This window comes from Somniosus microcephalus, chromosome 9 (assembly GCF_052327205.1).
Source record: "Somniosus microcephalus isolate GS21.2 chromosome 9, FLI_Smic_1.0, whole genome shotgun sequence".
Classification (NCBI taxonomy): Eukaryota; Metazoa; Chordata; class Chondrichthyes; order Squaliformes; family Somniosidae; genus Somniosus; species Somniosus microcephalus.
Window position 1 is genome coordinate 241,209,387 of NC_140995.1, and position 25,320 is coordinate 241,234,706.

The 25,320-nt window shown below is 46.3% G+C and overlaps 2 protein-coding genes across 8 annotated transcripts in view; one reads left to right on the forward strand and one right to left on the reverse strand.

Moving 5' to 3' along the window:
- Positions 1 to 4,380, reverse strand: part of znf318 (zinc finger protein 318) — an 87,700-nt gene extending 83,320 nt beyond the window's left edge. For 2 of the 7 annotated variants that reach the window (XM_085998068.1, XM_085998062.1), the window contains exon 1: positions 4,272 to 4,312. Coding sequence is in view for 1 of the 7 variants with exons in the window: in XM_085998063.1 (XP_085854189.1) it covers positions 4,272 to 4,324 (53 nt within the window). In the remaining 6 variants the exon portion in view is untranslated. Of the gene's footprint in view, positions 1 to 3,234; positions 3,420 to 3,441; positions 3,646 to 4,271 lie in introns of those variants that run through there. The other 5 variants (XM_085998067.1, XM_085998064.1, XM_085998063.1 and 2 more) reach the window with 4 other exon arrangements.
- Positions 4,381 to 4,442: 62 nt separating this feature from the next.
- abcc10 (ATP-binding cassette, sub-family C (CFTR/MRP), member 10) overlaps positions 4,443 to 25,320 on the forward strand; it is a 257,280-nt gene continuing 236,402 nt past the window's right edge. Inside the window, exon 1 of the mRNA XM_085998249.1 lies at positions 4,443 to 4,680. The gene's annotated coding sequence lies outside the window, so the exon portion shown is untranslated. The remainder of the gene's footprint in view (positions 4,681 to 25,320) is intronic.

Here is a 25,320-nt window from a genome sequence, read left to right on the forward strand (position 1 = left end):
TTGGATAGCAATCAGGAGCAGGAAGCTGGCTGACTTTCTGCACCCCTTTCCCAGCCTAGGAGTATGGAGACCAATTGTTGGTCCTTCGTGTCCAGGCATGAAACCACAACCTTACTGGATTGTATGGCTTAACTTGACTGATTTTATTTTTTTTTGTGTTGAATTTTTAAATTTGTATTTTGTATTGCTAGGAACAGCATGTAAGGGGTTAAAATCCAAGATCACACATTTCCCACAGAAAAGCCATTTGCTCAGACACCAGAAATTCAGGCTGCAATGGGCTTCACAAGCTGTTAAATGATTAGAAATGCATAATGTCTATGGTTTTAACTGCTTAAATGGCCAAAACCCTCAAATTCAATCACACCAAATCATTGTCACACATTGAACATCCATTCAATAATGACGAGAAATGCAGACTTCTGTGGGTGGCTACTGATCTAATGTAATTAGGAGAAGCAGTGAACCAACGTCCTTTGTTGCTGTACAACTTCAAAGGAGTTGGAACTATATTTCTGCAGGAAGCCTGTTTTACCAGAGCATGTCAGTTTTTAACGAGCAGAGGGGTTAAGCTGTGGCATGCATCACAGTATAAGAAAATGCTTCTGTCTTAAAGTTGATGTTTAGGGAAAAAGTGAGTGGTATCCTTATTTCATATATCAAGCAGAGTATAGCAGTGTATGATGCACTGTTTTATACTGTACACTGCTCATTTACTCGATTTGTGTAAGCCATCTGTTGATTTAAAACCTGAGTCTCGGTCTGATACGGTGTATATTCTGTCCACCTTCTAAGGGAGACAAATCACATGGCAGTACACAACAGATCCAGTAATTGGTACAGCAAGGGTTCTTTGTTATTATACCTGGGTCTCAAAATGGTTTACTGAGATACTGGGCAGAAAAAGGTGTACTCCGGAACATAGGGGATGCAAGGTCTGCTTATGGCAGTGTCCAATGACAGTGAACCCAAAAAAATACCTTGCATAAAAACCCCCAAAATGACACTGATAAGGGGACATGCACTTACCAACTGAGCCATGTAGAGTATCAAACCCTCTCAGGATCCTGTAATTATTTTACTCTTATTTAACAATGAACCAAAGTAGTGGCCCAATAATTCCTCCTCATCTCCAATAACAATGTCCATAAAATACATAGATTAACTTATTCCCTGTACTGAATAAACAGGTGACATGCCCTTGGCCATCATCAAAACATGAACCGGTCAGAAACATCCACCTAAAGAGATTTACAGCCCACCTCTCAATGTCATCTAATCCATTCACTGTTTCTAATCGGTGGAGTGGAGTTGAGAGCCTTCTAATTGGGGAATTGTTACAGGAGTGATTGTTCCTTAATCTCTGCTGAATCCCAGATTTGAAAGGGTGACCTGAAGATCACTTCTGTTGGAGACGAGGAAAAACCAAAGTGAATATATTTAATAGGGCCACAGTTAGTAGAAACATTTCCCTCACTCCTCCAACTTCCTCCTTTTTATTCATTTATGTTTAACAATTGTCTCCCTTCATTTCCTGAAAACTCCTTCCTGAGGTATAGTTCCATGGAGAGTGATCAGTATCCAAGTTCTTTTCCCAAATGGGAATTGGTCTGAGTTTTAGTAGGCTAAGAGATCCCTGGGAGAAAGGGTGGGAAAGAGGGGCATCTCACTAGATTCACACGCCACACTTGCCAGCCAACATAGAGATCAGAAGCAGGAACTCGGACTAATTCTTCTGCTTGACTGAAAATGTGTTTCAGTTGAATCCAGAAATGGTTCAGAAGAGCAAGATCTTACTGAATTTTCAACTGAAGAAAAAAGTACATTTTCAATGAACAAACTTTATTATTAATTATAAAGGAAAGTAAATAAAGCATTGCTGCTAATCACAGGTATGGGCTAACCGAGCCCTTCAGAGAAAAGGTCTTTACATTTTAAACGAGACCTGCCTGAAATAAATCTGATAATTAAATCTTTTAGTTTCTTTGAAAATCTTTTGTAAAAAGTAAAGATACTCACAAATTCTCAGAAACCAACTAATGAACACTGGTAAAATCTACAAACTACACATGCTCACAATGCACAGATGTGGTTGAAAGCTCTGTCCAAGTGTTGAGGCAAAAAACATCGAATCAAAGTTCAGACTTTTGAAATAGGCTGAGGCCTTGAAGTAAAAACTTTAATGAAAGTACTAAAAGATTTTAATGGCCGATGAAAATCTTTTCAGAGAATTGAGTGATTCAACCGGATAATCAAAAAAAAGCACAATAGCAAAAATTGACATTTTGAGTTAGCATTTTGCCGTTATAAATGCTTACGTATGGATTTCCGCTATAAATGGCAACATAGGCAGTTTCAACGTTGACACAGAAAACATGATTCAGAATTGTGACACACAAAGTTAGGTTGCCTAGCTACAACTAGCTAAACCAGCTGTATGCCAGATATGTTCCAAGCCTGTGCCCACTTGGACTTAAGGGAGAGAAGATGGCTGGGAAGGGCAGTGGCAAAAAGCAGTGCTGAGAAGTCAGGGGAGTCAGACACAAGCAGACAGTAGAACTCATGGAGCAAAACCATCCCAGGATGAGATATAAAAGGCTGGGGAAGGTGCTGGAACCTAACGCGCAGGGAATGGAATGTCAGGAGAAAATATGAAAGCCAGAATCAGCAGAGCCAAGCTGGCAAATGCCATAAAAACGGCAGGAAAAGGCTGAAATATATCAAAAATAAAACTTATCTGGAGAGAAATCTGGTAAAAGCAAAATGGCAAGCAGACCAGGGTGACAAACACCACCCAGCAATGAGAAACCTGCAAATGTACACTGAAGATTCAAAATATTCCCAGTGATTTACTATAGGATGCATTACAGGTCAGTGGCCAGATTAACTCCGGTGAAGCATCACAGGAAAAGTGGCAACACTACTTATTTTAAACGTCGTGGGATATTTTACTACATTAAAGGCACTATATAAATACAAGTTGCTGTAACACAAGATTCTTCATAGGAATGTTCACATTGGAACATGCAGCCTATACTATATATATACACATATATATATATTTATACAATATATTTTAAAATCTTACATCTGCATGCATTTTCTGTCAACTTTTCCTATTGTATAAATTCCTATATTCCCATTATTAATGGCACCAGCCAATGCAAACCGTCTGGCTGTCACTGGATGCTCCGTGGTTTTAGCCAAATATAGTAAAATAGAGGGAAAAGTCACCTGTGTGGCACCACATCAATAGAACCAAACTGTACACCTCGGCCCTCAATCTGCTGCTGTTTGCGGCAGGTAAACAATTACCAGCAATCTCCCCTTTTTGCATTTCATTTCTGACGGCTCAAACAACCGGGCCCACTCCCTGAAATTAGTCTTTTGTTTCACAGCTTCCCCGGAACACAACCTCCTGCTAACTTAAGGAAATTTTACCCCCAACTATCTCCGTGTGAGGCGCATCCAGGCCCGCAGTCAAGCCCTCGAGTACCGGCCGGCCGTGAGCAGGAAGCACCAAGAATCCGGACCAGTTGCAGTCGCAGCGACGGTACGTCGAAACCGAGGGCAGCTTGGAACAACGTCGAATCGCCGATGAGGCTGAAGAAACGCCAGCAGGCCCCGGGCTCCAAGCGCGCGACAGAGAGAGGGGGAGGGGAGCGCGCCTGCGCAAGAGGGGGAGGGAGCGTGCCTGCGCGAGAGGGAAGAGCGCGCGAGGGGGAGAAAAGGGAGCGCGCACGCGAGAGGGGGGAGGGGAGGGAGCGCGCGCGCGAGAGGGGGGAGGGGAGGGAGCGAGCGCGCGAGAGGGGGGAGGGGAGGGAGCGAGCGCGCGAGGGGGGAAGCGATCGCGCGCGAGGGGGGATGGGGAAGGAGCGATCGCGCGCGAGGGGAGGGAGCGATCGCGCGCGAGGGGGGGGGGGGAGGGGAGGGAGCGATCGCGCGCGAGGGGGGGCGGGGAGGGAGCGATCGCGCGCGCGCCCGGGGTCAATCCCGGGCGCGCGGCACCAACGGGTTTTTATTTAAACGTCGAGATGGCAGAAAAACAAACGGTCTCGGCTAGTGCGCGGTGACGGCGCAGAGTGAGCCCGATAGGCCGCAAGCTCGCAGCCTGCTACCCCAACACACAGCAGAAGGCAACCAGCTCGAGAGAGGGCGTTAGCTTTTTATTTTACACAAACTGTAAATATATATAAAGTCTAAAAAAAACTACGGGATTTACTTCAATAAAAGGGTAACGAGGCGAACAACGACCTAAAAAAATGCTTTACCAAAATGGAGCCGCTCCTGCAACGAGTTCTGGGCACGGATGGCGACGGCGCATGTGTGGGTAGCTGCGTGTCTTTCAGGGCCGGTTCCCTAGACAACCCCGAGGGGGCGCGGTGCCCGGCACCTGTGGGAACAGCGACTGACACTGGCTGGCTGACTGACACTGACACACTGGCTGGCTGACTGACACTGGCTGACTCTGTGTGACTGACTGGCTCACTGACTGACTGACATTGGCTGACTGACACTGACACACTGGCTGGCTGACTCTGTGTGACTGACTGACGCTGGCTGGCTCTGTATGACTGACTGGCACTGGCTGCTGCTGGCACCTGAGATGGAGGAGCTCCTCACAGCACAGCTATAAACACCGGATGTCTAAACCGCAGATCTCCTGTAGCATTACTCGAGGTGAGTTAGAGGATACAACTATAGGGGTTTAAGCCATTACATCTGAGCCACCATTTCACACTGACTGAGTCAAGTGCCATTTGTATTAAATGGTACTCTGATTTTCCTGGTGCTTTGGTGATCAAATCCCATGATTGTCCATTATCCTGTGAATGAGTGGTCTTTTATGTACATCTATTTAAATATGTATATGGAGCCAATCTTGCATCTGTATGCACTTCCTGTCTTTATTTGTTCCTGGGATGTGGGCGTCGCTGGCTAGGCCAGCATTTATTGCCCACCTCTAATTGCCCTTGAGAAGGTGGTGGTGAGCCGCCTTCATGAACAGCTTCAGTCCATGTGGTGAAAGTACTCCCACAGTGCTGTTAGGGAGGGAGTTCCAGGATTTTGACCCAGTGACGATGACGGAACGGTGATATATTTCCAAGTTAGGATGGTATGTGACTTGGAGGGGAACGTGGAGGTGATGGTGTTCCCATGCGCCTGCTGCCCTTGACCTTCATGGTGGTAGAGGTGTCTACTGTCCCAACACAAAGACCGCCTAGCTCTGTAACATCACGCCTCTGTTTTGGCTTCGGCCTATCTGCTGAAACCATTATCCATGCTTTTGTCACCTACTGATTATTATTCCAATGCTTTCCAGGCTGCCTTCCACCCTCCATGAACTTCAACTCATCCAAAACTCTGCTGCTTGTGTCCTATCAATCACCATGTCCTGCTCCCCTATCAACCGTGGCCTTGCTAACCTTCATTGGCTCCTGGTTCCCCCAATGCCTCCAACTTAAAAATCTCATTCTCTTGTTGAAATCCCTTCAAGCCTTCACCTTTCCCAATCTCTGTAACTCATCCAGCCCTAAAAATAAACCACCCCTCCCCACACTCCATTCCTCTGATTTGGCCTTTTATGCAATCCCCCTGCAATTGGCCCACCATTGGTGACCATGCTTTCACGTTCTGGAATTTCCTCTCTTAAACTGCTTCACCTTTCTCCAAGGATTTCAATGAATGAAGTTCAACCTGAAGGAGCAGAAGCGCCAGAGTAGTAATGTCTGGGTTACTCACAGTGTCAGGCACAGGACCAGACAAGCAGGGAAAGATTAGGATTGTTAATGTGTGGCTGCAAAGGTGATTTAGAATGATGGGTTGCAGATTGTTGGGACACTGGGACCACCAGAGATTGGGAATGGCTACACAGATGGGATGGACTACACCTAGGAACAGGAGTAGGCCATTTAGCCCCTCGAGCCTGTTCTGCCATTCAGTGAGATCATGGCTGATATGTGACTAAGATTCTAGTCAATTTACTTAATCAATTTGTCTATTTAACATTTATTTTCTTTATTATACATATATATGAATGTAATTACTAATTTGTTTATTAATACTTACTTTATGTAAACACACACAAAGCAAAGTAACCAATTATAACCAGCTTAGCAAAACGACTGATGGAAAAAACACTGATCAGCTTGACATTTTATCGCAGTAGATTACAGCTGAATAAAACACAGTAAAAAGGCATGAAGTCACTGACCTTGAAAAGAGAGTTTAATAACTTGAGAAAAACAAGGCACAGCTGGGGCTAGAATCTATTCAACTGTAGAAACCAGACTGATGAGGGAGATTCACTAGACAGATAAGAAGGGGCCCATGTGCCACAATAACATCTCTGGAAATAGGTGTTTTCCAGTGGAAAATAACAGAAGCGGAGGGATGGCGTGAGATCAGACAAGAGAAAGTACCTATCTGGGAAGAAAGGGAAGTAGATTGATAGATCAGAGGGAAGCTCCATGGATTTGAATTGAAAGGAATGGTATAAGAAAGGAACACCAGCAGGGGTTAAGTGTAGAAGTTAAAAGAGGAGGATTCAAGTAATTATAGGGGACACTCCGAAGCTAACCGGGCCTGGAGGCACGGCTAGAGAGGGGTGCAGATAACGCTTAACGCGACTTTTACCCAAGGCATAAATGGGGTAGTTTAACTCTTAATTATACCTTGTGAACTTGCTTAAGGAACCAAAGACTGACAGAAAAACTGTAACGGAACAATGGGTGATCTTTAAGGAGGAGATGTTCCAAGTACAGGCTAGGTACATTCCAACAAGAGGGAAGGGTAAGGGAACCAAAGCAAGGGCTCCTTGGATGACGAGGGAGATAGAGAAGATGATGAAACAAAAAAAGAGGGTGTATGATGCATGTCAGGTGAATTCTTCAAGGGAGAACCAGACCAAATACGATCAGTTGAAAGGGGATGTGAAGATGAAAATAAGATTGGCAAAGAGAGACTATGAGAGTAGAATGGTGGTTAATATAAAAGGGAACCCAAAAATCTTCTACCGGCATGTAAATAGTAAGAGGCGGGGTGGGGCCTATTAGAGAAGGTGATATATGCTTAGAGACGCAGGGCAAGGCTAGAATACTCAATGAGTACTTTGTATCAGTGTTTACTAAGGAGGTGGATGCTGACAAAATATCAGTAGAAGTGGAAGGGGTGAAAATTGATAGACAGGATGTACTAGAAAGGCTGGGTATGCTTAGAGTGGACAAGTCGCCTGGTCCAGATGGCTTGCATCCCAGGTTGTGAAGGGAATTGGGGGAGGAGATAGCAGAAGGGCTTGCCATAATTTTCCAATCTTCCCTAGATGCAGGGGAGCTGCCTGAGAATTGAAAAGTGGCAAATGTAACACCATTGTTCAAGAAAGGGATTAAGGACAATCCAAGTAACTACAGCTACTCAGTTTAAAGTCAGTGGTGGGTAAAGTTTTAGAAACAATGGGCCAGAAATTCGCGGCCAGAAGCGTGAGTACGGTCGGGGTACTCACGCATCTGGCCGTTGGAAATGCCGGCGTTCAGCAGGAACAGCGCATGCGGGGAACGCCGGCATTTCCAGACCCGAGGTCTATTCACAGCGCGTGCGACTGCACAGGCAGCGCTTGCGCAGTGAACTTTGTGGATTTCAATGATGGATTCAGTGAGGGTAAGTCCTTAGAAGTTACACTTGAAAAAAGCAAGTGTAAAGTTGTTCATTGGCTGCGGAGGAAGATATATTTTATCGTGGAGCTTCTGAAATGCAATATTTTTGTTTGGGAAAGGGAGGGAAGTTATTTTAAGAAATTTTAAGTAAGTTTTAAAGTTTAAATTTTTTTTTTTTTTTAAAGGGTTTTCAGAACGGTAGGTAGAAGGAGCAATTGTGGCTGTGTGAATGGAATGTGAGAATGAGTTATGTATGTATGTCCACATATATTCCTTTACGTATATGTATGTATGTTGTATATTCCTTTACTAATGTGTATGAATGTATGTTTTTAATTATGATTTTCCAATAAGTTACTTTCTCTGAAAGTCATAATTAAATAATAAATTCATACACACAAGTAAAGGAATATATACATAACACACAAAGGAATATATACAGACATACATACTTTCAGAAGCTCCACGATAATAAATATCTTCCTCCGCAGCCTCTGGAGCAACTGTACCCATGCTTTTTTCATGTGTAAGTCGTAATGACTTGACCTCACTGAAAGCATTAATGAAAGCGGCGAATTATACTGCGCACGCGCTGCCTGTGCAGTCGCACGCGTTCTGCCTCTGAACCCCTTCGTTCAGAGGACAGGAAATGCCGGTTTTCCCCACATGCACTGTGCATGCTGAAAACCGGCATTTCATCCGGCCAGATGCGTAAGCACCCTGACCGTACTCGCGCATTTGGAAGGGAATTACTGGGCCAACATTTTACATGTCAATAAAATGAAAAATTTAACAATTGCACGACTTGCCCCCTCGCATCTGCGACCGAGGGTCCAAGGAGGTGCATTGCGCAAGAGGTCATCATCGTACGTATCCTCACACTGTTCCCTTTGGGGAACTGTATGAAGTGGTGGAAGGATTTATGGCCGTGATTAACGCTCATTCCGTGACCGTAACCATCTTTGAACCAGCCATTAGGGTGGTTAGTCCTATGGCGGGAGGGTTTTACGGGCTCCCACAACCCATCTGAGGGGGGGGGGCCACCAACACCCACGGACGCAAGTATCCCGCTGGATGTCCACCCAGAATTTAAAGTTGGAGCTCCGACTCCACTTGCCGGGACTGTCTGGAGTGGGGTTCAAAACCCTACTCCTTCTGGCCCAGCGGCGGGGATGCTTACTGCTACGCAAAAGGCCCACTCCGCACAAAAGGTGACACCCATACGTTTCCTGCGCCTTTTCCCTCCCCGTGACTGGAGCCCTATGCTGCCATTTCACGTTGCTAATCGGATTGGGCCTTTGTCATAGCGGTAGGATCCCCGCCGCTGGGCCAGATCAGGGTAGGGTTTCGAACCCCGCTCCAGACAGTCCCGGCAAGTGGAGTCGGAGCTCCGGCTCTAAATTCTGGGTTGACATCCAGTGGGATATTTGCGTCCGTGGGTGTGGGTGGCCCCCCCTCCTTGTATAGCTTGTGGGAGCCCGTAAAACCCTCCCGCCATAGGACTAACCGCCCTAATGGCTGGTTCAAAGGTGGTTACGGTCACGGAATGAGCGTTAATCATGGCCATAAATCCTTCCACCACTTCATACAGTTCCCCAAAGGGAACAGTGTGAAGACACGTATGACGACGACATTGCTAAATAAATAAATGGAATTAAAAAAATTCTTTTAGGGCTTTTAAAAGTCTTTAAATTGCTTTAATTCTCTTTAAAACTACTTCAGATTACTTAAAATAATGTAAACATTTTAAAAAGTTTATAAAAGTTACCAAAATCTTCAAAAAACTTCCAAAAACCTATTTAAACTGCTGCTTTGCATGTAAAAATGCTTAGCAGCTTGACAGAAACATTGGGGGCGTGTCCAGTGAAACTGAGACCTCAAGGGGCGTGTCTCACTTACACTGCACGCTCCTGGCTTCGCGCTGGCTGCACTCCTGGGCGGCGTGACGTCATACGCTGCCCGGGATTCTTCTTTTTCAAACACCAAGTCCAGGCGTCCCTGGAGCTGATCGGCAGTAGCGCGGGGTAAGTGCATATACGGGGCTTGCACGCGCGGCAAGCCCCGTTCACCAATTTCTGGCCCAATAATCAAGGAAAAAAGTTACCGGGCACTTGGAGAGGTTTAAGCTAATTAAGGAGAGTCAACACGGATTTGTAAAAGGCAAACCGTGTTTGACTAATCTAATTGAATTTTTTGATGAAGAAACAGGGAGGATTGATGAAGGGCATGCAATGGATGTTGTCTACATGGATTTTCGGAAGGCGTTTGACAAAATACCACATAGAAGACTGGTTAACAAAATTGAGGCTCATGGAATAGGTGGGTCAGTGGCAGCTTGGATAAGGAATTGGCTTAAGAAAACAGCAAGTTGTGATAAGTGGCTGTTTTTCAGGTGGTAGACAGTGGTGTTCTCCAAGGGTCAGTGCTGGGGCCAATGCTTTTTTTTTAACATATATAAATGACCTGGATATTGGAGTACAGAGTAGAATTTCTAAATTTGCCGATGACACCAAACTTGGGGGTGTGGCAAACAGTGATAATGATATCAATCGATTGCAACAGGACATAGAAAGGCTAGCAGAATGGGCAGACAAGTGGCAGATGGAATTTAATACAGAGACGTGTGAGGTGATTCTTTTTGGCAGAAGGAACAGGGAAAGGCAGTATACACTTAATGGCACAGTTTCAAAGAGTGTGGAGGGACAGAGGGACCTGGGAGTTAATGTGCATAGGTCCCTGAAGGTGGCAGGACATATTGAGAGAGTGGTTAACAAAACATATGGATCTTGGGCTTCATAAATAGAGGTATTGAGTACAAAAGTAGATTAGTTATGCTGAACATTTATAAAGCGCTGGTTAGGCCACAACTGGAGTAGTGCGTCCAGTTCTGATCACCACACTTTAGGAAGGATGTGAAGGCCCTTGAGCGGGTGTAGAGGAGATTTAACAGAATGGTTCCGGGGATGGGAGATCTTCGCTACAAGGACAGGTTGGAGAAGCTGGATTTGTTTTCATTAGAGCAAAGGACGTTGAGGGGTGATTTGATAGAGGTGTACAAGATTATGATGGGTTTGGATAGGCTAGACGCAGAAAGGCTGTTCCCACTAGTTGATGGTAGAAGGATTAGGGGACAGAGATTTAAGGTTTTGGGCAAGAGATGCAGGGGGGATGTGAGGGAAAGCTGACGGAAGTGGTGGAAGCGGAGACACTCAATGTTTTCAAGGGGAGACTGGATAGGCACTTGAGGAAATAAACTTGCAGGGCTACGGGGATAGAGCAGGGTAATGGGACTGACTGGATTGCTCTACAGAGAGCTGGCACAGACTCGATGGGTCGAATGGCCTCTTTCTGTGCCGTTATGACTCTATGACTAAGATACAGTAGTTGTATTGATCCTTGCTTGTGCTGAATAAACTTTTAACCACTGCCACTAATACAGGTCAATGTCGATCATTTGGAATCAAAGATTTTGCAAAGAATTTCTTACAAAATGGCAATCACAGCAGGACATTGACGGGAAGTGGATGCATTTTTATTAACATATTTGGCACAACTGAGGTCCTAGCCGACGCAGCCGCAACCAGTTGGTTAAGGAAGGGAACCTTCGGGAGTGTAGGACCCTGCGTCCTACCAGTGGTATTAGTGGTGTGATACCAAGTATGGCTAACTTAACAGAGGTCGGGCGTGCCCGGGATAAGAAGTTTGGGAAACTTGGCGTTACGGACTTAGTATTGGTTCTTGAGTCCTGAGGGACATTCATATCCAAAAGCGGTCAAATGGATCCAGAGCCAGATTTCTCCGAGAAAGATTAAATTGGATAAAGGGAAGCGTTTATTGGCTTACATGGCCCACTATTGCGCACAGTGTGGTGAAATAAGAGAGGGAAAATATTCGGAAGCGCAGAAAATAATAGAGAGAAAAAGAACGGCAACTACTAGAAACCAAGAATGGTGATCTAAGCTGTATGCTAACCCATCTGAGAACTCGGCAAATGAAGGGGATAAACAGGGAGTTAGGGAACCAAAACAAGCTGCTGAGACGACAGTTCAAAAGGCGGAAAAAAGGAACTTAAAGTTGAAACCGACACTGAAGCTGCCAGCTTCAGTGCTGAGAAAAATAAAACTTGAGAATTACTTGGTGAAAGGAAACTTAAAGGAATTTGGCATTTCAGTTTGTGTGAAAGTGTGTGTTAAAGTGTGGAAATTTTCCTGACCTTTAAAGTTTAAGAAGTTACAGCATTTCTTTTGCCTGAGAGCCTGTCTTTAAAAAAAAAAGTGTCTGTTATGTTTGTTTTAGCACCACCCACGGAGCTAAAAGCCGTTTAACCCTTTGTAGTCTTGTCTTTCAGTTGGAAGTATGTTAAATTAATGTCCATGGCCTAACTCCATATACCCACCTTTGCCCCATATCCCTTAATACCTTGGGTTAACAAAAATGTTTCAATCTCCGATTTAAAATTAACAATTGATCTAGCATCAATTGCTGTTTGCGAAAGAGAGTTCCACACTTCTACCACCCTTTGTGTGTGCAGAAGTGTTTCCTAATTTCGCTCTTGAAAGGCCTGACTCTAATTTTTAGACTGTACCCCCTAGTTTTAGACTTCCCCAACCAGCGGAAATAGTTTCTCTCTCTACCCTATCATTTCCCCTTAATATCCTGAAAACGTCAGTCAAATCACCCCTTAACCTTCGAAATTCCAGGGAATACAACCCTAGTTTGTGTAAAATCTCTTAATTCAGCTCTTTGAGTCCGGGTATCATTCTGGTAAATCTACGATGCCTTCCCTCCAAGGCCAATGTATCCTTCCTAAGGTGTGGTACTCACCATACTCCAGGTGTGGTCTAACCAGTATAGCTGCAGCATAACTTCTAACCCCTTGCATGCTCGTCCTCTAGATGTATAAAGGCCAGCATCCCATTAACCTTTTTTATTATTTTCTGTACCTGTCCATTACTTTTTAATGATCTATGTACATGGACCCTCAAGTCTCTTTGGACCTCCACTGTATTTAGCTTTTCACCATTTAGAAAGTACCCTGTTCTATCCTTTTTATGTCCAAAGTGGGTGACCTCACATTTGCCTACATTGAAATCCATTTGCCACAGTTTTGCCCATTCGCTTAATTTATTAATATCTCTTTGTAATTTTATGCTTTCATCTACGCTGCTTACAGTGCAGCCTAACTTTGTGTCATCGGCAAACTTGGATATATGATTTTCTATCCTGTCATCTAAGTTGTTAATAAATACAGTGAATAGTTGAAGCCCAAGCACAGCTCCTTGCAAGACACCGCTAGTCACATCCTGCCAATTGGAGTACCTGCCCATTATCCCTGCCACTCAGCCAATTCCCTAACCAAGTCAATAATTTGCCTTCAATTCAATGAGCTTCAACTTTAGGTAACAGTCTCTTATGTGGGACTTTATCAAATGCCTTTTGGAAGTCCATATAAATAACATAGACTTTCTCCTGTCCACTACTTTAGTCACCTCTTCAAAAAATTCAATCCGGTTCCTCAGGCATGACCTACCCTTTACAAGTCATTGCTGGCTCTCTTTGATCAGCTAAAAATTTTTCAAGGTGTTCAGTCACTCTATCCTTAATTATCGACTCTAGTAATTTCCCGACAATAGATGTTGGGCTAAACCAGAGAGGCGCCTATGCCCTTGTGAAAAGGATAAATAAGGCAGTGGGGTAGGATTTTAACTAGTTTAAGAGGGTGGGAGGGGAAAATCCATACAGTAAGTCAAAAAGTGTGAGAAAAAGACCAGAAGGACATATGGGCAGGGTGGGGACAGTTACCCAAATGTGCATAAATGCACGTAGCATAAAAAATAAAACATGTAAATTAGAAGCACTAATTTAGCTTGACGGTTACGATGTAGTAGCCATTACAAAAATCTGACTACAAGCTGGGCATGATTGAGAGCTAAATATTCCAGGCTATAGTATCTTTGGAGAGGACAAATAACTTGGAAAGAAAGGGGAGCAGTAATATTTCTAAAAGACACAATTATAGCAGTAGAAAGAAGGAATTTCAGTTACAGTATGGGTAATGTTGAGGAACAGCAAATGATGCAAGACTATGGTAAAAATTGTCGACACACCTCCCGATCGCAGTGCTGTAAGGGGATATATAAATAGAGATCAGGGAAGTATGTAGCAAAAATAAAGTGGTTTTAACGGGAGATTTTAATTTTCACAGACTGGGAGAAGCAGATCAACAATTTGCATTTATATATAGCCTTTAACATAGCAAAACATCCCAAGGCGCTTAACAAGAGCAATATCAACAAAAACATTTTTGACACCAAGCCACAGAAGGAGATATCAGGACAGATGATCAAAAGCTTGGTCAAAGAGGTAGGTTTTAAGGAGCATCTTAAAGGAGGAGAGAGAAGTAGAGGGGTTGGGGGAGGGAATTCCAGAGCTTGGGGCCAAGGCAGTAGAAAGCACGGATGCAAATGGTGGAGTGATTAAAATCGGGGTTGCGCAAGAGGCCAGAATTGGAGGAGTGCAGAGATGTCGAAGACTTGTAGGGCTGGAGGAGGTTACAGAGATGGGGAGAGCTGAGGCCATAGAGGGATTTGAAAAAAAGGATGAAGATTTTTTTAATTGAGGCGTTGTCTGATCGGGAGCCAGGGGTGATGGATGAACGAGACTTGTTGTGAGTTAAGATAAGAGATACAGCTGAAGTTTATGTAGGGTGGAATATGGGAGGCCAGTCAGCAGAGCATTGGGATAACAACAGAAAATGCTGGAAAAACTCAGCAGGCCAGGCAACATCCGTGGAGAGAAATTAGAGTCGACGTTTCGGGTGAACCCTTTTTCAAAACATTGGGATAGTCAAGTCTCGAGGTAACAAAGGCATGGGTAAGGGTTTCAGCAGCAGATGAGCTGAGATAAGGTCAGAGGCGGGCGATGTTACGGAGGTGCAAGTAGGCAGTCTTGGTGATGGAGCAGATATGTGGTCATAAGCTCATCTCGGGGTCAAACACAACACCAACAGCCTGGTTCAGCTTCAGACAGTTGCCAGGGATAGAAACAGTCGTCAGGGAATGTAGTTTGTGGCGGGACCAAAGACAATGGCTTCAGTCTTCCCAATATTTAGTTGGAGGAAATTTCTGCTTATCAGACAAGCAGTGTGACAAATCAGAACAGCTCAAGTAGTAAAAGAAATACATTTCTAGAATGTATTTAGGACCGTTTTCTAGAACAACGTGTTTAGACTGAACAAGGGATAAGGCCATACTATATTTAGTTATAAATAACAAACCAGAATTGGTTAATAATCTGGCAGTAAGTGAATATCTTGCAAATAGTGACCATAATATGAATTTGATATTAGGATTGAGAGGCAGAAGGGAGAGTCTGAAATCAAGGTTTTAAATTTAAGTAAGGCAAACTTTGAAGGGAGGAGATATAAATTGACTCCAGGCTGGGCTGAACTGTTAATGGGTAAACCTACAGACAAACATTGGGAAGTATTCAATGAAGTATTTGCTATGATACAACACCAGTGCATACCTCTAAAACGCAAAGACTCCACTTGTGTAGTTAAGCCAGCATGGACAACAAATGAAGTAAAAGACAGCATCAAGCTAAAGAAGATTGTAAGAACATAAGAAATAGGAGCAGGAGTAGGCCAATCGGCCCCTCGAGCCTGCTCCGCCATTCAATAAGATCATGGCTGATCTGATCCTAACCGCCAATCTACTATCACTGAACCAGCTCCTGAATCTAACAGAATTAGACACACGAAATAGGAGCAGGATCAGGCTACATGGCCCCTGGGCCCGCTCCGCTACCCACAGGGCCATGACCGATCCGAACCTAGACTCATGTCCAAATTCCTGCCCATTCCCCATAACCCTTTATTCCCTTTACTTCCAGGAAACTGTCTATTTTTGTTTTAAATTTATGTAATAATGTAGCTTCTACAGCTTTTTGGGGCAGCATATTCCATGGACCTACCACCCTCTGAGTGAAGTAGTTCCTCCTCATCTCAGTTTTGAAAGAGCAGCCCCTTATTCTAAGACTATGCCCCCTAGTTCTAGTTTCACCCATCATCGGAAACATCCTCCCCGCATCCACCCGATCCGACCCCTTCACAATCTTATATGTTTCAATAAGATCGCCTCTCATTCTTCTGAACTCCAATGAGTAGAGTCCCAATCTACTCAACCTCTCCTCATATGTCCATCCCCTCATCCCCGGGATTAACCGAGTGAACCTTCTTTGTACTGACTCGAGAGCAAGTATGTCCTTTCTTAAGTATGGACACCAAAACTGTACGCAGTATTCCAGGTGCGGTCTCACCAATACCTTGTACAACTGAAGCAATACCTCCTTATTTTTATATTCTATCCCCCGAGCAATGAAAGCCAACATTCCATTGGCCTTCTTAATCACTTGCTGCACCTGCATACTAACCTTTTGAGTTTCGTGCACCAGGACCCCCAGATCCCTTTGTACTTCAGTACTTTCCAGTTTCTTGCCATTAAGATAATAACTTGCTCTACGATTTTTCCTGCCAAAGTGCATAACCTCACACTTTCCAGTATTGTATTCCATCTGCCAAATCTCTGCCCACTTACTTAGCCTGTCCATGTCCCCTTGCAGGTTTTTTATGTCCTCCTCACTACTTTCCCTCCCATCTTAGTATCATCTGCAAACTTTGATATGTTACACTCGGTCCCCTCCTCCAAATCGTTAATATAGATTGTAAAGAGTTGGGAACCCAGCACTGACCCCTGTGGAACACCACTAGTTACTGATTGCCAGTCCGAGAATGAACCATTTATCCCAACTCTCTGCTTTCTGTTAGATAGCCAATCCTCTATCCATGCCAGAATATTACCCCCAATCCGGTGATTTTTTATCTTAAGCAATAATCTTTTGTGTGGCACCTTGTCAAGTGCCTTTTGGAAGTCTAAATACACTACGTCCACTGGTTCCCCTTTATCCACCCTATATGTTACTTCCTCAAAGAACTCCAGCAAATTTGTCAAACATGACTTCCCCTTCATAAAACCATGCTGACTTTGTCCTATTAAATTATGATTATCCAAATGTCCTGTTACTGTCTCCTTAATAATGGACTCCAATATTTTACCTACCACAGATGTTAGGCTAACCGGTCTATAGTTTCCAGCCTTCTGTCTACTGCCCTTTTTAAATAAGGGCGTTACATTAGCAGTTTTCCAGTCTGCCGGGACCTTTGCTGATTCCAGGGAGTTTTGGAAAATTATTACCAATGCATCCACAATCCCTACCGCCACTTCCCTCAAGACCCTAGGATGTAAGCCATCAGGTCCAGGTGATTTTTCCTTCTTGAGTCCCATTATTTTACCGAGTACCACTTCCTTAGTGATTTTGATCGTGTTTAGCTCCTCCCCCCCCCCCCCTCCCCTTTAGCTCCCTGTTTGTCCAGTGTTGGGATATTCTTAGTGTCTTCTACTGTAAAGACTGATACAAAATATTCATTCAGTGTTTTTGCCATCTCCATATTTCCCACCATTAATTTCCCGGTCTCATCCTCTAAGGGACCAATATTTACTTTAGCTACCCTTTTTCTTTTTATATAACTATAAAAACTCTTACTATCTGTTTTTATATTTTTTGCTAATTTACTTTCATAATCTATCTTCCCTTTCTTAATCAATCTTTTTGTTACTTTTTGCTGTCTTTTAAAGTTTTCCCAATCCTCTATCCTCCCACTAGATTTGGCTACCTTATATGCCCTTGTTTTTAGTCGAATACTATCCTTAATTTCTTTACTTAGCCACGGATGGCTGTCTTTTCTTTTACACCCGTTTCTTCTCAGTGGAATATATATTTTTTGGAAGTTGTAAAATAACTCCTTAAATGTACACCACTGATCATGTATCGTCTTACCCTTTAATCTATTTTCCCAATCCACTCTACTCAATTCCGTTCTCATACCTTCATAGTCTCCTTTATTCAAGCTTAACACGCTTGTTTGAGATCCAACCTTCTCACCCTCTAATTGAATATGGAATTCAACCATGTTATGGTCACTCATTCCAAGGGGATCCTTTACTAGGACATTTTTAATTAACCTGTCTCGTTACACAGGACCAGATCTAAGGTTGCTTGCCCCCTGGTCGGTTCAGTTACATACTGCTCAAGAAACCCATCCCTAATACACTCAATGAACTCATCCTCAAGGCAGCCCTGCCCAATTTGATTTGTCCAAATAATATGATAGTTAAAATCCCCCATAATTATAGATGTTCCCTTATTACAAGCCTCAACTATTTCCTGATTGATACTCCGTCCAACAGAGTTGCAACTGTTCGGAGGCCTATAGACTACGCCCACTAGTGTTTTTTTCCCCTTATTATTCCTTACCTCCACCCAAACTGTTTCATTATCCTGATCTTTTGACCCAATATCATTTCTCTGTATTACAGTGATTCCTTCCTTTATTAACATAGCCACCCCACCTCCCCTTCCTTCCTGCCTGTCCTTCCTGATCGTTAAATAACCTGGTATGTTTAATTCCCAGGCACTGTCACCCTGCAGCCATGTTTCTGTAATGGCCACAAGATCATACCCATATGTAGTTATTTGTGCCATTAACTCGTCTATTTTGTTACGAATGCTACGTGCATTCAGATAGAGAACTTTCAAATATGTTTTGTGACACTTAGTTCCTGCTTTTGCCCTTTTTATTACTTTACCTTTTACTCCATACCTTCTGCCCCTTCCTGACACACTCTGGTTTTTAATTTCCCCACTGCTACCTAAGTCTATGACCTTCTCTGTTGTCATTTTTATTATTTGCTCTCTAGGAACCTCCCCCCCACTAGTTAGTTTAAAGCCCTCTCTACAGCCCTAGTTATATGATCCGCCAGGACTCTAGTCCCAGCACTGGCCAAGTGAAGCCCGTCCCAACGGAACAGCTCCCTCCTGCCCCAGTACTGGTGCCAGTGTCCCAGGAAGCAAAACCCATTTCTCCCACACCAGTCTTTGAGCCACGCATTTAACTCTCTAATTTTATTTGTCCTAGCCAAATTCGCTCGTGGCTCAGGTCATAATCCAGAGATTATTACCCTTGAGGTTCTGTTTTCTAATTTGACCCCTAGCTGCTCATACTCCTTTAACAGAACCGGCTTCCTAGTCCTATCTACGTCGTTTGTACCAACATGGACCACGACAACTGGATCCACCCCCTCCCACTGCAAGTTTCTTTCCAGCCCAGAGGAGATGTCCTTAACCCTGGCACCGGGTAGGCAACACAGCCTACGGGACTCTCGCTCTCGGCTGCAGAGAACTCTATCTATCCCCCTAATAATACTATCCCCTACCACTACAACATTTCTATTTACTCCCCCCTCTTGAATGGCCCCCCGTTCCACGGTGCTGTGGCCAGGTTGCTCATCCTCCCTGCAGTCCCTGCTCCTGTCTCCACAGGGAGTAAGAACCTCGAACCTGTTGGTCAAGAGCAAGGGCTGCGGCTCCTCCAGCTCTACCTCTTGGATCCCCATACCTGCCTCACTCGTAGTCACACCGTCCTGTCCCTGACCATGGGCTACATTTGAATTACTTAACTTCATAGGTGTGACCACCTCCTGATACACAGAGTCCAGGTACTCTCCCCCTCCCTGATGTGTCGCAGTGTCTGAAGCTCAGACTCCAGCTCATCAACACGGAGCTGGAGTTCCTGTAGCAGCAGACACTTGTCACAGACGTAATCACCGTGAGCCTCAATGGGGTTCACCGGCTCCCACATCTCGCAACAGTAACACATCACCTGCTCCATTCTATTTAATTAATTCAATTTTTTATTGTTAGTTATGGACACCCTCTGCCCGATTTTAGCTGCTAGTATCCCCTTTAATTAATTGGATTTAAATTAAATCAATCCCTCTAGTTACACCAGTTAAATGGTTTACCAACAGTCACTCTGCACCAGAAAGGCCTTGGTACACCACAGCAACCTTAAAAACTATAAACCACAGAGTTAAAGTTTTAAAACGAGAGAAATACTCCAACCAATCACCTACCTGTTTTGTGGTGACGTCACACCTTGAATACTTTTTACCTCTCTCCTTGCCTGAGATTGGAAATTGGTGAGGCCTACCTGAGCCTCTGGGGCCTCTTGTAGTCGCTCTGCCGCGCTGCTCCGCCTCCACCCACTGCCGATGCCGCACTGAGACCTACCTGAGCCTCTGGGGCCTCTTGTAGTCGCGCTGCTCCGCCTCCGCCTCCACCCGCTGCCGATGCCGCACGGAGGCCTACCTGAGCCTCTGGGGCCTCTTGTAGTCGCTCTGCCGCGCTGCTCCGCCTCCACCCGCTGCCGATGCCGCACTGAGGCCTACCTGAGCCTCTGGGGCCTCTTGTAGCCACTCTGCCGCGCTGCTCTGCCTCCACCTGCTGCTGATGCCGCATGGAGGGCTACCTGAACCTCTGGGGCCTCTTGTAGTCGCTCTGCCGCGCTGCTCCGCCTCCACCCGCTGCCGATGCCGCACTGAGGCCTACCTGAGCCTCTGGGGCCTCTTGTAGTCGCTCTGCCGCGCTGCTCCGCCTCCACCCACTGCCGATGCCGCACGGAGGCCTACCTGAGCCTCTGGGGCCTCTTGTAGTCGCTCTGCCGCGCTGCTCCGCCTCCTCCCGCTGCCGATGCCGCACTGAGGCCTACCTGAGCCTCTGGGGCCTCTTGTAGTCGCGCTGCTCCGCCTCCGCCTCCACCCGCTGCCGATGCCGCACGGAGGCCTACCTGAGCCTCTGGGGCCTCTTGTAGTCGCTCTGCCGCGCTGCTCCGCCTCCACCCGCTGCCGATGCCGCACTGAGGCCTACCTGAGCCTCTGGGGCCTCTTGTAGCCGCTCTGCCGCGCTGCTCTGCCTCCACCTGCTGCTGATGCCGCATGGAGGGCTACCTGAACCTCTGGGGCCTCTTGTAGTCGCTCTGCCGCGCTGCTCCGCCTCCACCCACTGCCGATGCCGCACGGAGGCCTACCTGAGCCTCTGGGGCCTCTTGTAGTCGCTCTGCCGCGCTGCTCCGCCTCCTCCCGCTGCCGATGCCGCACTGAGGCCTACCTGAGCCTCTGGGGCCTCTTGTAGTCGCGCTGCTCCGCCTCCGCCTCCACCCGCTGCCGATGCCGCACGGAGGCCTACCTGAGCCTCTGGGGCCTCTTGTAGTCGCTCTGCCGCGCTGCTCCGCCTCCACCCGCTGCCGATGCCGCACTGAGGCCTACCTGAGCCTCTGGGGCCTCTTGTAGCCGCTCTGCCGCGCTGCTCTGCCTCCACCTGCTGCTGATGCCGCATGGAGGGCTACCTGAACCTCTGGGGCCTCTTGTAGTCGCTCTGCCGTGCTGCTCCGCCTCCACCCGCTGCCGATGCCGCACTGAGGCCTACCTGAGCCTCTGGGGCCTCTTGTAGTCGCGCTGCTCCGCCTCCGCCTCCACCCGCTGCCGATGCCGCACGGAGGCCTACCTGAGCCTCTGGGGCCTCTTGTAGTCGCTCTGCCGCGCTGCTCCGCCTCCACCCGCTGCCGATGCCGCACTGAGGCCTACCTGAGCCTCTGGGGCCTCTTGTAGCCGCTCTGCCGCGCTGCTCTGCCTCCACCTGCTGCTGATGCCGCATGGAGGGCTACCTGAACCTCTGGGGCCTCTTGTAGTCGCTCTGCCGCGCTGCTCCGCCTCCACCCGCTGCCGATGCCGCACTGAGGCCTACCTGAGCCTCTGGGGCCTCTTGTAGTCGCTCTGCCGCGCTGCTCCGCCTCCACCCGCTGCCGATGCCGCACGGAGGCCTACCTGAGCCTCTGGGGTCTCTTGTAGTCGCTCTGCCGCGCTGCTCCGCCTCCACCCGCTGCCGATGCCGCTTCTACAAGTAAGAGCTTCTACAAGTATGTAAAAAGGAAGAGAGTAGCAAAAGTAAGCGTCGGTCCCTTAGAGGCTGAGACAGGTGAAATTATAATGTAGAATAAGGAAATGGCAGAGACATTAAACAAATATTTTGTATCTCTCTTCACAGTAGAAGTCACAAAAAGCATACCAAAAATAGTGAGGAACCACGGGCTAATAAGAGCGAGGAACGCAAAGCAATTCATATCAGTAGAGAAAAAGTACTTGAGAAGCTAATGGGACTAAAAGCCGACAAATCCCTGGAGCTAATGGCCAACATCCTAGAGTTCTAAAATAGGTGGCTGCAGAGATAGTGGATGCATTGGTTTGGATCTTCCAAAATTCCCCAGATTCTAGAACGGTCCTAGTGAATTGGAAGGTAGCAAATGTTAACCCTGCTATTCAAGAAAGGAGGGAGAGAGAAAACAGGGAACTACAGGCCAGTTAGCCTGATATCAGTTGTTGCAAAAATGCTGGAATTCATTATTAAGGCAGTGGTAACACGGCAATTAGAAAATCATAATATGATTAGGCAGAGTCAACATGGTTTTATGAAAGGGAAATCGTGTTTAACAAATTTATTAGAGTTTTTTGTGGATGTAACTAGCAGGGTAGATAAAGAGGAATGAGTGGTAGAGAGAAAACGGGGAATTTAGACCGGTAAGCCTGACATCGGTAGTGGGGAAAATGCTAGAGTCCATTATAAAAGATGTAATAGCAGAGCACTTGGAAAACAGTGACAGGATCGGACAAAGTCAACATCGATTTACAAAAGGTAAATCCATGCTTGACTAATCTTCTGGAATTTTTTGAGGATGTAACTGGTAGAATAGATAAGGGAGAACTAGTAGATGTGGTGTATTTGGACTTTCAGAAGGCTTTCGATAAGGTCCCGCATAAGAGATTAGTGTGCAAAGTTAAATCACATGGGATTGGGGTTAAGGTACTGACTTGGATAGAGAACTGGTTGGCAGACAGGAAGCAAAGAGTTGGAATAAACAGGTCTTTTTCCGAGTGGCAGGCAGTGACTAGTGGGGCATCGCAGGGATTGGTCCTAGGACCCCAGCTATTCACAATATATATAAATGATCTCTTAGGCAGTCCCTTGGAACCGAGGATGACTTGCTTCCACATTAAAAATGAGTTTGCAGGTGACTGATGAGTCCAATGCGGGACCTACAGTCTCTGTCACAGGTGGGGCAGACGGTGGTTGAAGGGGTGGGTGGGGTGCTTGGGTTGACGTGCGCTCCTTGCGCTGCCTGCGCTTGGCTTCCGCTTGCTCCCGGCGAAGAGACTCGAGGTATTCGGCGCCTTCCCGGATGCTTCTCCTCCACTTTGTGCGGTCTTGGGCCAGGGATTCCCAGGTGTCGGTGGGGATGTTACACTTTTTCAAGGAGGCTTTGAGGATGTCCTTGAAGCGTTTCCTCTGCCCACCTGGGGCTCTCTTGCCGTGCCGGAGCTCCGAATAGAGCGCTTGTTTTGGGAGTCTCGTATCAGGCATGCGGACAATGTGACCTGTCCGTCGGAGCTGATTGAGCGTGGTCAGAGCTTCGATGCTGGGGATGTTGGCCTGAGCGAGAACACTGACGTTGGTGCGCCTATCCTGCCAATGGATTTGCAGGATCTTGCGGAGGCAGCATTGGTGGTACCTCTCCAGTGCTTTGAGGTGCCTGCTGTACGTGGTCCTTGTCTCTGAGGCATACAGCAGGGCAGGTATCACTGCTGCCCTGTAGACCATGAGCTTAGTGTCGGGTTTGAGGCCCTGGTCTTCAAACACTCTCTTCCTCAGGCGACCGAAGACGGCACTGGCACACTGGATCTATAAATGATCTATACGAGGGAACGAGATGTAATCTCTCCAAGTTTGCAGACAACACAAAGCTGGGTGGGCGTGTGTGCTGTGAGGAGGATGCCGAGAAACTCCAGTATGATTTGGACAGGTTGGGTGATTGGGCAGATGCATGGTAGATGCAGTATAATGTGGATAAATGCGAGGTTATCCACTTCGGTGGCAAAAACAGGGAGACAGATTATTATCTGAACGGCAATAGATTGGGAGAAGGGGAAGTGCAACGAGACCTGGGTGTCCTTGTGCACCAGTCGCTGAAGGTAAGCATGCAGGTGCAGCAGGCGGTTAAGAAGGCAAATGGTATGTTGGCCTTCATAGCAAGAGGATTCGAGTACAGGAGCAAGGATGTCTTGCTGCAGTTGTACAGGGCCTTGGTGAGACCACACCTTGAGTATTGTGTGCAGTTTTGGTCGCCTTATCTGAGGAAGGATGTTCTTGCCATGGAGGGAGTGCAGCGAAGATTCACTAGACTGATACCTGGGATGGCAGGAATGACGTATGAAGAGAGATTGGGTCGATTAGGCTTATATTCGCTAGAGTTTAGAAGAATGAGCGGGGATCTCATTGAAACTTATAAAATTCTAACAGGACTAGAAAGACGAGATGCAGGAAGGATGTTCCCGATGGCGGGGGAGTCCAGAATCAGGGGTCACAGTCTAAAAATAAGGGGTAAGGCATATAGGACTGAGATGAGGAATTTCTTCACCCAGAAAGTGGTGAACCTGTGGAATTCTCTGCCACACAAGGCAGTTGAGGCCAATTCATTAAATATATTCAAGAAGGAGTTAGATATATTTCTTAAGGCTAAAGCGATCAAGGGATATGGGGAGAAAGCAGGGACAGGGTACTGAATTTGGATGATCAGTCATGATCTCATTAAATGGTGGAGCAGGCTCGAGGGGCCAAATGGCCTACTCCTGCTCCTATCTTCTATGTTTCTATGTAACCAGTGGATGTAATGTATTTGGATTTCCAAAAGGCATTCGGTAAGGTGCTACATAAGATAAGGGCTTATGGGATTGGGGGTAATATATTAGCATGGATAGAGAATTGGTTAACGGACAGAAAACATACAGTAGGGATAAACAGGTCATTTTCCGTTGACAGGCTGTAAATAGTGGGGTGTCGCAAGGATCAGTGCTTGGCTCTCAGCTATTTACAATCTATATCAATGGCTTAGATGATGGAACCGAGTGCAATGTATCCAAGTTTGCTGACGAACAAAGCTAGGTGGGAAAGTAAGCTGTGAAGAGGACACAAAGAGCCTGCAAAGAGATATAGACGGGTTAAGTGAGTGGTCAACAGGGTTTTTTTTAATTTGTTTTTATGGGATGTGGGCATTGCTGGCAAGGCTAGCATTTATTGCCCATCCCTAATTGCCCTTGAGAAGGTGGCGGTGAGCCGCCACCTTGAACCGCTGCAATCTGTGAGGTGAAGGTACTCCCACAGTACTGTTAGGGAGGGAGTTCCAGTGACGATGAAGGAACGGCAATATACTTCTAAGTCAGGATGATGTGTGGCATGGAGGGGAGCTTGGAGGTGGTGGTGTTCCCATGTGTCTGCTGCCCTTGTCCTTCTAGGTGAAAGAGGTCACGGGTTTGGGAGGTGTTGCCGAAGAAGCCTTGGCGAGTTGCTGCAGTGTATCTGGTGCGAATTCATGAACTAATTTCTCTTATCTGGAAGGAGGATAGCATGCCAGGGGATCTCAGATGCCATAATTGTGACCATCTTCAAGAAAGGTGACAAGTCCGATTGCGGTAATTACAGAGGAGTTTCCTTGCTGTCTGCCACAGGGAAAGTCATCGCAAGAATCCTCCTCAATCGCCTCCTCCCAGTGGCCGAAGAGCTCCTCCCAGAGTGGCAATGCGGATTCCGCCCACTAAGGGACACAATGGACATGATCTTCACCGCACGTCAGTTACAAGAGAAATGCAGGGAACTGCACCAA